This window comes from Phocoena phocoena, chromosome 6 (genome assembly GCF_963924675.1).
Source record: "Phocoena phocoena chromosome 6, mPhoPho1.1, whole genome shotgun sequence".
Classification (NCBI taxonomy): Eukaryota; Metazoa; Chordata; class Mammalia; order Artiodactyla; family Phocoenidae; genus Phocoena; species Phocoena phocoena.
Window position 1 is genome coordinate 47,039,937 of NC_089224.1, and position 13,667 is coordinate 47,053,603.

A 13,667-nucleotide genomic window follows, 5' to 3' on the forward strand; every position below is an offset into this window, starting at 1 on the left:
CAATTTTTCTGGGCACCTGAACAGATGCTGTCTGTTAAGGCTGAGCCTTCTCCAAAAAAACAGATTGAACTCATCAGTTATTAACCACATTACTTTTTAGAGATGTATTCTTACAAGTCTCTCCCTGGGGCTGGATCTTAGGAAGACAGCAGCCTAGTGTGTGTACATAACCGAACTAATCAGCTAGTAACCTGTATCAGATCTCTCAGAAAGACCAAACCAGCTGTGTGGGTAAATCCACGGTCTTCCTGAAAACCAGGACCAAGGAAGTCTTCTCATTAGAATACATCCAGCTCCTCAAACTTCATTGCATCTTATTTTCATGATCTAAACTGTCAGCAGTAAAAGCAGAAAGATTGGACTTGGCAAGTAAAGGCAGACTTTGCCACATTGCATATGTAGAAGGTGTTAAGTGGCAGCAGAAGGCAAACCATGGATGCTTTTTTTTTGTCTATTTCTGACATCTTCAGAACTGAAAATGTTAAGTTCTCCTTCATCAGTCAAACTTGAATACTGTTATTATAAATTAATAATATAATTTCCCGCCCCCATGAAACTTTCTCTTTAAAAAAAAAAAAGTGGGAATCTGTTATACCAGGAGGTTGGCATGTTCAATTAAGCACGGTAAGTTTCTCTTTTGATTAGATCTGAAATGAACTGAAGTATCTCATTTTAGTCATGGGCCACTGAGCCTTCAGTCCCATTTAGTTAAGAACCCACGGCAGGTGCCGGCACTTCTGTTGCAAACCCACGATTTACAGGCACCAGTTTACCATGTAAAGTTGAGGATTCAGAAAAAATAGAACATAAGAATTCAAGTTAACTGACAATCTGCAGACACATGAAATCCAAGTGACAGGAGAGGATGGGTGTACGTGAAACTGTGGCTGCTACAGAATAAAATCTTTCCCTTTATGCCAAGATAAATAACTGGGTAATATATAGGCTCATCATAAGGAAGAGCTATTTCGTTACATTCTGTTTTTTATATACAAGTCAGAGTAACCGTTCAACACATATTTATTGAGCACCTACTATTTGCCAAGTGCTGTGAACAAATCAAAACTCTGCCCAAATGAATACACCAATGTCACAGCCCATTTGCAGAGAGACATACCCAAGATACAGGCTTTGACAACCTGATTCCGAGGAGCTCTTTTCCACCCCTTAGGTGGCAATGGGGCTGGATGCTGGCAAATCTTGGATCTGAAGCATGCCTGGGTAAAGTGATTCTTTATTCGTTTACCTCTTAGATATCCACAGGGTGCGAGGGATGGGAGCAGGGGAAAGAGGTTCAAGCCTTCTATCCGACAGCCCCTCCCTGGCTCAGAGCTCCAAAGCTGAGATCAGACAAACCCCTTTGAGGATGTTTGTGTGTGAGCCATTTGTATCTGTGTATATGAGATAGAAAGGTCCAGAAAATTAAGTTCCTTAAATAATAAAACAGGCGACCCAAAATGATGAAGAACAGTAACTCCCAAGCCGTGTCAGCCTCGACTAAGGTCAGTAAATTGGCTTCTTGCCTGAAACATCGTAGTTTGCTATCTGATACCTGCTGCGAGTTTTTTGGTCTGTAAAATTCCAATTTTGCCTGAACTTGATTAGGTTATCTTTTTTTTTTTTTAAAGAGAGTCTCAAAATAGACAAACATTCATTGTAAACACTATTAGACTTTGGAGATTTAATCACAACATTAACTGGGAAGAGAGTCTGGTGAGTTTCCTGCGATGTGTTTCTGGATCTTCCTTCTTTCTCTCCCCTGGAAAAGAATGTAAACTTCAAATAGATTTGCATACAGCAAGAACTCCAAGCATCCCTCTCTCTCTCTCTCTCTCTCTCTCTCTCTCTCTCTCTATCTCTCACTCACACACACACACACACACACACACACACACACACAAGGTTCCCTTTGTTGTTTGTGTTAATGTTATGTTCATAAACACTTACTGGGGACCAGCCTACGAAGTAAGTACTGGGGGGACAGATGAAAAGCAGCATGCCTGCCTTGAGGGGCCCACAGGCCAGTTGGAGAGAGGGTCAGTAAAACACCTCTGAGGCTCTATGATAACTGCCATGACAGCATCAGTATCAAAGTGGTGTTATAAATTACCAAGGTGCCTTGCCAGCCCAGGAAAGGGACTCGGGGGGAAAAGCTTCCTGAAAGATGAGATGCCTAAAGCAGAGTCTTAAGAAGGAGTAAGACAAGAAAAAATAACCGGGGAGCATTCCAAGCCATATGAAGGGTAAATTAGAAGGAGGCAGGTCGGCAATGTGATTAAAAGCTGGGAGACCAATTCAGAAGCTGTAGCCAACATCCAGGCTGGAAAGGTTGGATCTAAAGTGTTCAAAGGTAGACTCAAAAGGACTTGGCAGCTAATTGGATATGGGGGAGAGGGAGACCTCTAAGGTGGCTAGAAAACACTGGGAGTGAGGAAATCACCAACAGAAAATACAAGCAGAAGAGCAGATTCCTAGGAAGGAAAACAATGTATGGAAGTTTGGGGCATGTTGAGTTTAACCATCAGAGGGACTTCCCAGTGAAGGTGTTCAGAAGTCCATTGGATGAGAGCATCTGGGCCAGAGATCTGAATGTGGGAATCGTCACTATCCAGGCAGTGGTCCACTGGGTCCCTTGGGAGAATGTGAGGTGTGAGGAAGAGGGAGCAAGGAGGGGCCCCTGAGGAGTGCTGACACTTAAGGAGCACTCTCGGGACTCCTTGAAAATCAAAGAGGATTTTGAGGAGGGGAGTGAGGAATATCAGATGCCACTGAGAGATCCAGGCAAGTGGAGGTGAAAAGTGGCCACGGGTGGGTTCAGTGGAGCAATGCTGACAAATGGCAGATGCAGAGTTAAGAAATGACCGAAGGAACCATAAGGACACAGAGGCACCAGCACAGACTGATCTTTCCAGAGGCTTGTCCATGAAGAGAAGGCAAGAGAGAGCGGTGCCCGCAGGAAACCTGAAGTGAAGGGAAAAGTTGCCACATTGAAAGACTTAAGCTTGATTATATACTGAGGGGAAAGGGAAGGATTGAGGATAAGATGACTGGTTAGGCAGAGTCCCTGAAAAGGCAGGAAATTGGGATAAAGGACAAAATTTCAACCTTTAAGATACCAACTTTTGAAACACATTGGAAATCTTCCAAAATATTTAGGAAGACACTCTCATATTTCCAACGATAAGGTGACCCCGTCAGGAGAGATGATGTAGAACCAACTCACATGTAGACAGAACTGTGCTTTACTTGTGACTCCAAAGGTCATTGTTACAGAGAATTATTTTTAAAAGCCTTAATGAGGAAATCAGCCTGCTTCATTTCATTATATGATGGGTTTGGCCACTTGAGATACGATTATGTAAATATTCTTATTAATTACAAAAACTAGTCCTGTGATTATATCTATAAATATAACTACAATTAAATTATGTTCATCATCTTTATTATGTGGTCCATTCACAAAATATTTATAAAGACACTTTACAAACTACTTTATTACAATACTAGCTTAATTTCCATTATTGTCAATGTAATTTTACAATAAGTGGTTTTACATGATGTTTCACAAAAATTAGAGGAAATAATTTAGAGGTTGTACCTCAAAAGTAGATTTAAGAATAAGTGAGTAAACTCTATGATCTTGGTGTTTTTGTGCAGGACGAGAATATTATTTTTAATATTTTGCTTTTAAGAATAAAAGTCAGGTCAGATCCAAGAGGAGTTTATTCCTTCAAGCTGCTAGGTAGTGTCTTGTATCTTAGAACTTTCACTATTCTCTGAGTTTCCATGCCCTCCCGAGAAGGCACACACCATCAGAGCGTGAATCTCAAGTCCTTGTTTCTTGTCTCTCTGGCTCCGGGCTGTGAACTCTACAAGGGCACCCACCAGCTGGATCTTATTACCAAATGTTGCCTGATTCATAGCACAGTCTTGGTTAATATTTGCAGAGTAGAAGATTGTGACTTGTACTGACTTGGAAGAAAAGCTGACTTCCCAGGGGAGCTAATATACCGAGAGCCTCACTGTAACTCAGTGACTGCATGTGACGTGCCAAGCACGATTCTAAGACGCTTGTTGAGGGACACAAAGATACACAGATGGCGGAGAGGTCTCTGCCCCTGAGAAGGCTGCCCTCTGGTGGGGAAAGCAGACAGGTGGGCAGCAAACTGAAATAAGGACTGTGACAGGGGTACAAAGTGCCATGAGAGCGGCGGGCGGATTTCCACTTGGGAAGGTGGATGTGTGTATCAGTAGAGAAAAAGCTTCGGGTCTGGCCTTCAGTTAGGCCTTGACAAATGAGGAGTATCTTCATACAGGAGGAGAAGCCAAAGCCCAGCTTTCCCCGCTCTGCTCTCTGCTGTGCTCGCCGGGCCTCCTCTTCCTTCCAGTGCTCACCTGGGCAGCCTGGTGGGGCAGGTGCAGGAATGGGATGACTGGTGTCCCCCTCTGTCTTCCATCTCTGGTGCATAAACACCTGGTCCAGCCCATTTCTCCTCTTTACCTTCGGACAGTTCCTGGGGCTCTACCTACGGACCCTCAGCCCTACTGGGGCCTTGGGCTTGGGTGGACTTGAAAGGATTTACTTTGGGTCATTAGCCAACGAGAAGCACGTGAACCTCATCAATTTGCCAGGAAACCTCAAACACAAGGATTGATTGAGCCCCACTGGGCGCTGGGAATACGGCAGCGAACAAAACAAAAGGATGAAAATCCCTACCCTCGTGGAGCTTGGCTGCTAATGGGAAGCAGCAGATAATCAATAGCAATAAGGATACAGTAAATTAGATGGTGAAAAATACTTTAGAGAAAATAAGCTGGGGATGAGAAACGCTGGAAAGAAAAGCCGCAAATTTAAATAGGCTGCTCAGAGCAGCCTTGATGAGAAGGTGACATTTGAACGAGTACTTGAAGGAGTTGAGAGAGTGAAGCCCGTGGATCCCTGGGAGAAGAACATTCCAGGTAGAGGGACCAGCAAAGGCCATGGCGCTGAGGTGGGAGGATGGACAGTGTTTTCCAGAACAGCAAGGAGGCCGGCGTGCTTGAGCAGAGTAAGCTAGGAGAGGGGGAGGGGACGAGGGAGGAGATCGAGGTGAGCTTCACTGGACAGAATTTTCCAGGTCACTGGGAAGATTTTGGCTTTCACTTTGACCTCAGGAGCCACTGCAGGATTTTGCACAGAGGAGTGAGTGGCGTGACCTGATCACTGAGACCAGCCTGGGGGACAGAGAGGTAAAGGTGGAAGGGAGACTGGCCAGGAGGCCAGCAGGATTGTTGCTCGGCCCAGGGGGTTGGGGAGGGAAAAGTGGTCAGATTCATGAAATATTCTGAAAGTAGAGACCCCAGATTTGCTGGTGGATAACATGTGGGATGTGAGAGAAGGGGAGGAACCCACGATGACCCCAAGGTCGGCGTTTGCTCTCTGCCACGTCAGTTCCATTGCATGCCTCCTCAGAGAGACGATGGCCTAGCTGCGTGACCTGAGTCTTTGCTTCCAGACAAAAAGGGGATAAACAGGAAGAAAGTTCAGTGCCCTTTTACTTTTGAAGCTACCAGCCAAGCCATAAACTTCAAAGACGGAGACGGGAAAGGCAGAACTGAAAACACAAAAATAGTTTCTAAAACACTGTCTAAGTATTCCCCCCTGTTTCATTTTCCCTTTTCTTCTCCCAAACCAAGGTCTGTTCACCGAGGTGTGTGTGGCCACTCCCTTTACATCTGTAAATCTCTTTGGTCCTATCTCTTCTGTGTTTCTGATGCTCAGAATGTTCATGGCAGCCGGGAGGGAATCTCAGCTCCAGCCCAAAGGGTTCCTGTCCGGCGCTGCTGATTACTTGGTGGGAAAGATGTGAAGGAATTTCCAGGGGTTGTTTTCATTAATTAACAGCAGAAACAGAAGCAAAATGCTTTTTCTTTGAGTAAACAGAACCTCCGAAGGTTATTTTGCGAAGCGGCTTAGAGCTTCTGTTTTATGGCAGAGAGATTGGTTGAGGATTTTGACTCCTCAAATTTTGTGCTTCCAAAATTTGTTCCTATTCATAATAGGCCTTTCTGCTTTGATCTTCTCCCACACTTCCCTGCTGCACCCCCTCAACACACAGTCCCCTGAGGACACTCAGCTGGTATTCTGCAAATTTCAGAACAAGCTAAACTATATTAAAATTGTGTACTAGTTTTTGACGTACTAGGTGCCTTATGATTTGAGCAGAATTTGCTATTTCTGCGATTTTAAGTATACAAATAATCTGTCGCTGTATAAAAATACAGCACTTTAAGGGTTCACGCTGCAGCAGAGTATGTCTTTTAAAGTTGCCTTAAAAAATGTTAAAAATCACTCCTTCTCTCACCTTGAAAAGTGCTCAAAATTGTCTTCTTTATCCCCAGGCACAGAGCTACAGTTTTTTCTTAGATCTGTCCATGTCAACCCTTATGCCAACGTGGAATCCATGCCTAAAATAGTCTATGGAAGCAGTGCCTTTACTGCCAAGGTCTCTTGCACCGGAGGCTGCTAAGCTTCCCTTCTATTTTTAAATATCAAGCTTTTTATTTTCGGTAATTTATGGGGTGAAGGTCCTGCATTCACTTCCATAGTAATAACAACCCTTTCTGAGTAATTTACTGTATGCCAGGGCCATCTAAACACCTGCTGTGTATCAAACCATTAAGTCTTCCAGCAACTGTATGAGCTGGGTGTTCTATTTATCATCCCCACTTAAAAATTCTGAGCCTGAGACACACAGGAGGTAAAGCCCTTGTGCATCAGGAAGCTCTTCTGAGCCACCCCGAATCCACTGTACAACACCAACAGCTCTTCCCTGTACCCTATCCTCACAGGTAATGGGAGAAAGCTGATTACTATCTTTTCATTTTAAGATCACGAAGGTATCTAAAACACAGAGGGCCAGCTCCCTCACCTTGACCTTCTTAATTTCTGGAAAGTATAAAGCGATCCTTCTCCTAATTGGTTTTGGAACTGACTTTGGAGGACTCACTGAAAACTAAACACCAATCCGACAAGGCCCCCGATGCTAACACTGTCGGGTCAGATGCAGCTAATTCTCCAGTCCCGCCTGTGTGGCTTGAGAGAAGAGACGATGCCAACGATTCCTCTAAAGCAGGGGTCCCCCACCCCGGGCCGCACAGCAGGAGGTGGGCAGCGGGCGAGTGAGCAGAGCTTCATCTGCCGCTACCCGTCGCTCTCATTACCGCCTGAGCCATCCACCGCCGCCCGCCCCTCTCCATGGAAAAATTGTCTTCCATGAAACCGGTCCCTGGTGCCAGGAAGGTTGGGGGCAGCTGCTCTAAAGCAATTCAGGGCCATGTCACCCTTGCCCCTGGGCTGTCGGTTTGTTTTTCTTTTTCCTCTTATTTACAGAGGTCTGCTAATGCCAGGTGCTGTGATCAGTCCTTTATACATATTTTCTCACTTAAGCCTTGCATTTAGCTCAGGAGTCAGTCGTTAACATCCCTGTTCAACAGGTGGGAAAACTGAAGCTCAGAAATATTCATGTATTTACCAGTTCTCAGCCAGCAGAGCCAGTGAGAGAGGCGGGGCTTAAGCCCAGGCCTAGCTGCCTCGAAATCACATCCTTTTAACCACAGTACTGTGCTGTCCTCGACACACACGCATCCTGCGAGGTGTTCTCCCAGCTTGTGCCTTCAGGCTGAACAGGTCCTCAAGGTGCCAGGTCTTCCTACCCCCAAACCCAGAGGGTCCCTTTGAGAATCACATGTTCTGTGCTCACTCTTGTCCCATCAGCATGATCCTCCCAGCTTTTCTCAAAAGGTGCCCTATGGTGATTCCAGGGGTGTCCACTGAACTGGGATGAGGATGCCTTGCTGGCGAGGCTCTGCCCCACCACCTCAAGGAACTCCCCTGTGTGCTAAATTCGAAAGGTGGGCCTTCACCTTTTCTGTGTGCTGCTTTTCTAGAAACTAATCTCTGAAAATCCTTTTAGGCCTTGGAGCAGCCATTGTCAGCACTCACAAGGCAGAATGGCTGCCAGGTCCTGCAAATTGGGGCAGAAGTTGTATTAAAGAAGTTGAAGGGGTGGGTGGATGAGAGCTGCTCCCCAGACAGCCTCTGCAGCTTTGCCTTGCTGCCCAAGGGCTGAACCCCAAGAGAAAACAAGTAAGGTCTATCCCTCCCATTTTTCCATAGCACAGAAAATCTGAGGTGCTCCTGCAGTGGGAAAATGGGTGACACATAGTCTAGAAAACCCTTGCTGGTCTGTGAAAATGTTTGAGAACCTATGAAATCCCAATTCTAGAATCATTTCCCTACCCTGTCCTCGCACTGCTCCTTTAGAGAATTTTGGGAAACCAGCCCACGAGTGACAGTGGCCAACACTGTTATGAAAGGTGTTTCCTGGCAGAGGGAGTGGCCAAACCCTTCCACGCTTTGGGGCCCCTTTTGTTATCATTTCTCTCTGGCGTTCATCTGAGCTCTGAAAAGATCCTTGGAATCACACACAACACGTGATTAACTGGTTTCTATCAAATATTTTTCTCTGCCATGTTTCATGACTTTCGGGCATGACTTGGATTGGATTACTTCACGTTTTATTTCCCCAGGCTTGTTTGTTCCCTCTTCTGAATGCTCTCTTGCTTTATTATCATTTTACATATAATTTTTAAATAGCAATTGTTGATCATAGAGCTGCAGAATGTTCTAAGTTCAAAGACAGACCCCCAATCCACAGAGTGGCATTATTACTAGAATCATCACCTTCTATAAAGTTTTAGAACCTCCCTTTTCCTCTTCTTGCCTTTCCAGCAGACGATTTGAGGACTTCTTAGGGTTGTCTTCCACGAGAAGTACCCCTCTTTAGGCTTCAGGCTGCCAAATGCTGAGAATCACTCTTCATTATCCAGCTATCTACTCCCCAAATAAGACTAGATTTGGCAGCCAGGAACGTGTCTTGCATCCATGCTCCCTGGCAACTTCCAGACAATCCCAGCTCCCTGCCTTTTTCCTCCTTCTTGAATTCCTTCTTTTTCTCTCCTTTTTCTTTTCTTTTTTTTTTTTTTTCTTCTTCCCTTTTACCTCCTCCTTCTCCTAGTCCCCAGACTTCTTTCCTTTCCTCTTTTATTCCCCGAGTTTTCCTTGGAGATTAAATAGAAATCGCCAAATTCAAATTACCTTCCAGTGTGGGGGACCTGATGCTGACCTTCAGCATCCCTCAAGGATGGACATCATGCCCGTCACCTACTCCTTCCTCCTCATTCCTTATGAAGCCCAAGCCACATACTGACCCACTTTTCTCTGCGTCATGTTCCTCTTCCTGCTTCCTTGGAGGGTGTGCCCAGCAGGGCACATTCATTACCTAGACTAAGGTACTTACCTGCTGGAGGCTACCTTTATGGTAGCAGGCATCTAGATTTAAGGCTAATGGAGCTTGCAAGCAGGAGGGGCTCTGTCCCCCCTCATTTTCACCATTGAAGTCAACTGGTCCCACTCTAGTTTACAGCTTCTGTCATCCCCAGCCAGGCACACAAGTCACCTCTATGACCACTCCCCAGGATTTCCGTTCACAAGGAGGGGTGCGGTGCGGATGCCAACCTGCCATGCCCCATCCTAGGAGGACAGGCTCTCCAAGAGAAACATTTTGGGGTTTGACTTGGTTTGGTTTTGGTCTAACTAGAAAAGTAGAATGAGCTCCTCTGCTAATATGCTGCTAGAGAACCCAGCCAACCCCCAGTGCCTAGTGGGAAAATTGTAGGACTTGTGACTCATCATATCTGAATCTAGGCAATAATCAGTTGCAAATGAGGCTCCTTTGTACCTTGAACGTTCCCAGGGGGAAAAAATTAAGGATTAAAAGAGAAAGAAAGGGCTTCCCTGGTGGCGCAGTGGTTGAGAGTCCGCCTGCCGATGCAGGGGACACGGGTTCGTGCCCTGGTCCGGGAGGATCCCACATGCCGCGGAGCGGCTGGGCCCATGAGCCATGGCTGCTGAGCCTGCGCGTCCGGAGCCTGTGCTCCGCAACGGGAGAGGCCACAACAGTGAGAGGCCCGCGTACAGAAAAGAAAAAAAAAAAAAAAAAAAAAAGAAAAATGCGCTATGTTTCACATAAAGTAATCTCTAATTTTTGCATGCTTTTTTCTGTGCTTGTTGCATGCATTTACCCATTAATTATGTCAGTAATGGAGAAGAAATGAAGCATTACTTTTGTGGTACAGCTGTTTGAAATGATTACTTTGAAAATGGTATTTTTTCCAGCACCTTTCCTTAAGCGTCTCTTCACCAACAGACATTACTTGCTGTGCTTAGTTGCTCATCCTTTACCCTAAATCCCCAACTGGAATCAGTTGCCTCCCTGATGTTTTAATTGCAGCTGACTCAGCTAATTCGGAAAGCTGTGATGCATCCCAACTCCTGTAGAAATTGCAGTGTTAATTAAGATAAATGTTTGAAAACCAAAGTCAAAGCAAAGGACCCCTGGACTTGGCTTTCCATGGTCAAAAGCCAATTCTGGGATGAGCATATAATTCCAGAGACACGGCTATGCCTCCAGAGCAGTTCTGTTTCTCTAGAAGCATTACTTTTGTGGTAACAGCTGTTTGAAATGATTACTTTGACAATGGTATTTTTCAGACCTCAGCAGTAGAGGGAGTTTTGGTGATGATTGGTGCTTTCGTTTTTTGTAAGCAATTGGGAGGGAGGGAAGAGGTCACCTTTCGTCTGTGATCCGGCAGCTTGAGATTCTCAGAGAACTGGGCTGAAGAATCACAAGGTAAGAAAGTACCCTTCTTGCAGGTCATAGGGCCTTTGGGCTGGGCAGAAAGGAGTGGTTGCTGCTGACCGGCTCCATAGCTGAGGAAGCCACGTTCCTGCTTCACCAGCGCTTCGCCATTTGCCATGAGCCTCTCTCGTTATCTTCCTTCTCACCTGTCTCCTTTCCATTACTTTCTCTTGCTTCAGGGAGGTTCAGAGAAAAGGCTTCAATTCTCCACAAGATCGCCAAGAAAAAATGTCAGGTGGATGAGAACGAGAGGCAGAATGGGGCTGCTAATCATGTGGGTGAGTCCGGGAGACTTCCATCCTGTGCCTTTCCTGAAGTACATGGAGGGGGGCAGAGAGACAGGACCCAGTGTGGACACCCCAACTCAGTGCAGACACAGAACCCCGCAACTCAGCCCTTTCCTGGGTGTCAGGAAGAGTCCCACTTCCCCCTCATGGGTACAGGGCATGAATAGACACAATATATCACCTCCCCCCAGGGGAACTTTAAAAAGAGCAAAATGAGGGCTTCCCTGGTGGCGCAGTGGTTGAGAGTCCGCCTGCCGGTGCAGGGGACGCGGGTTTGTGCCCCGGTCCGGGAAGATCCCACATGCCGCGGAGCAGCTGGGCCCGTGAGCCATGGCCGCTGAGCCTGGGCGTCCGGAGCCTGTGCTCCGCGGCGGGGGAGGCCACAGCAGTGAGAGGCCCGCGTACCGCAAAAAAAAAAAAAAAAAAAAAAGTCCATGCTCTTGTTCTTGAATGGCGAGTTGGTCAGTTTGCCTAGTCTAGAGAATGCATACCCTGGGAGTTGATAGGGCACTCAAGCTCAGACATCGGGGATGCCAGAGAGCTAGTAAAGAGAGGAAGAGGGCTGAGTACACTAAACGGCATGGAGGAGAAGGGTAGAAATCCTTTGCCATCTGACACTACCTCAGCCCTGGGCCTTATCACCCCTCAGACACCACTACCTTCTCCCTTGGCCCAAGATAGAGTGTTCTTCTCTATATGGCTCTTACCCCTACTTGACTCCATTTGCTTTCTTTGTATGTGCCTGATTTATGTCACAGAAAAAATTGAGCTCCCAAACAGCACCAGCACAGAAGTGGAGATGACACCATCCAGTGATGCTTCGGAACCTGTACAAAATGGAAATCTCTCCCACAGCATTGAAGCTGCAGAAGCCCAGGTATGCCTCTTTTCCATTGCTCTTCCGGACCGCCGTTCGTGTCGATATTCTAACACAGCAGCACAGACTTAATGTTCTCCTTGGAGACCCCAGCTCCCAGCTGGGTGGACACCAGGTGGAGTCATCCATCCTCGTGTATATTTCCCAGTACCAGCCAGGGCACCACATGCGTCAGGCTCTTCCTTTATCCAATAAGTACACATATTCTGTAAGCCACTGTTTCTCAGGGTGAGATTGGAGGACTCATGCATCAAATCTCCTGGGGATAAAAATGTAGCTCCCTAGCCCATATCCCAGACCCGATGAAACAGAATCTCTGAGAAGCAGCACCCAGGAATCAGCATTTTTAACTCATTTCCCTAGTGATTCTTAGTGGATGATAAAGTTTGATCACTGCTGCAGTCGAATCCTTTCTCTGTCTTTAGGGCCAAGATTAAGTAACAGAGAAACCACAGCCATCACACCTTGGTTAGCCCCCTTTGGCCTTCCCTGTCCCTGCAGTTGAAATTAATCAGTACTCTGGCCCAGTCCACCATTCAATGTTGCAACCATTAGATAGTTTGATCTAATGGCTATAATATTTATACATACTGTGTGCCACGGCTTTGGTGCTAGGTGCTTTAAACCATCCAGCTGAAGGTATAGACATTTAATATCTCCATTTTATAGCTGAGGAAGCTAAAGCTTAACAGGATGAAGTAGTTATTCGGATTACTTAGTTTGTAGCTATTAGAGATGAGATTTGATCTCAAGACTGTCTAAATACAGTGTCTGTACTATTTCCACCAAGCAGCACTGCCTCCAGACCACAGTTGCTCAAAAAAGTAGGCAGAAGCAAAAAGTAGGAGGTGCCTGTTAGATTTCTGGATCTCACCCTCCTCAAGTGAATCAGAATTTCGAAGGCATAGAGCCCTAAACTCACATTTTAATCAGTCACCCTGGGTCAGTGTTTCTCAAACTTTAATGTGTTTAGGAATTTCCTGGGGGATCGTGTTACAATTCAGTATCTGATTTGTCAGGTCTGGAGTAGGGCCCAGAGTCTGCGATTCTCCTGAGCTCCAAGGTGGTTCTGATGCTGCTGGTACGAGAACCACGCTTTGAGTAGCATTCCCCTCAAGTTTGTGACCCACTTCTCTAGGCAGAATTTTCCTGATGAGCTGATAATGAAGCCAGACCACAGCAAATCCATTCCAGCACTCTCTTCTCCTTTACACCGGGATACACTCTGCAACAGAGGAAGTCTGTATGTCTTAGACAAACACTTGCTCATTGTTGCCTGTTGCCTTTATTCCCTGAAGAAAGGTGCAAGGAAAGTTTCTTTGCTTAAAGGAAAGGATAAAGATGTCAAGCACCTTTTCATATACCTGTTGGCCATTTGTACATCTTGTTTGGAAAAATATCTATTCAGGTCCTTTGCCATTTTTTTAAAAAAATATTCATTTATTTATGTGTTTATTTGGCTGCATCAGATCTTAGTAGGGGCACGAGGGATCTTTGTTATGGTGCGTGGGCTCTCTAGTTGTGGCGCATGGGCTCAATAGTTGCGGTGCATGGGCTTAGTTGCCCCGCGGCATGTGGGATCTTAGTTCCCTGACCAGGGATCCAACCCGTGTCCCCTGCATTGGAAGGCAGATTCTTAACCACTGGACCACCAGGGAAATCCCTTTGCCCATTTTTTCATCAGGTTATTCATTGTTCGCTATTGAGTTGTTTGAGTTCCTTATATATTTTGGATATTAACTCCTTATCAGGTATATGATT

At 45.9% G+C, this 13,667-nt stretch overlaps 1 protein-coding gene across 3 annotated transcripts in view; it reads left to right on the forward strand.

The window, feature by feature from the left end:
- SLC24A2 (solute carrier family 24 member 2) overlaps window positions 1-13,667 on the forward strand; it is a 240,652-nt gene that overhangs the window by 179,672 nt on the left and 47,313 nt on the right. For all 3 annotated transcript variants that reach the window (XM_065879052.1, XM_065879051.1, XM_065879053.1), the window contains 2 exons: window positions 10,922-11,020; window positions 11,788-11,906. In XM_065879052.1, coding sequence (XP_065735124.1) covers window positions 10,922-11,020; window positions 11,788-11,906 — 218 coding nt within the window. The remainder of the gene's footprint in view (window positions 1-10,921; window positions 11,021-11,787; window positions 11,907-13,667) is intronic.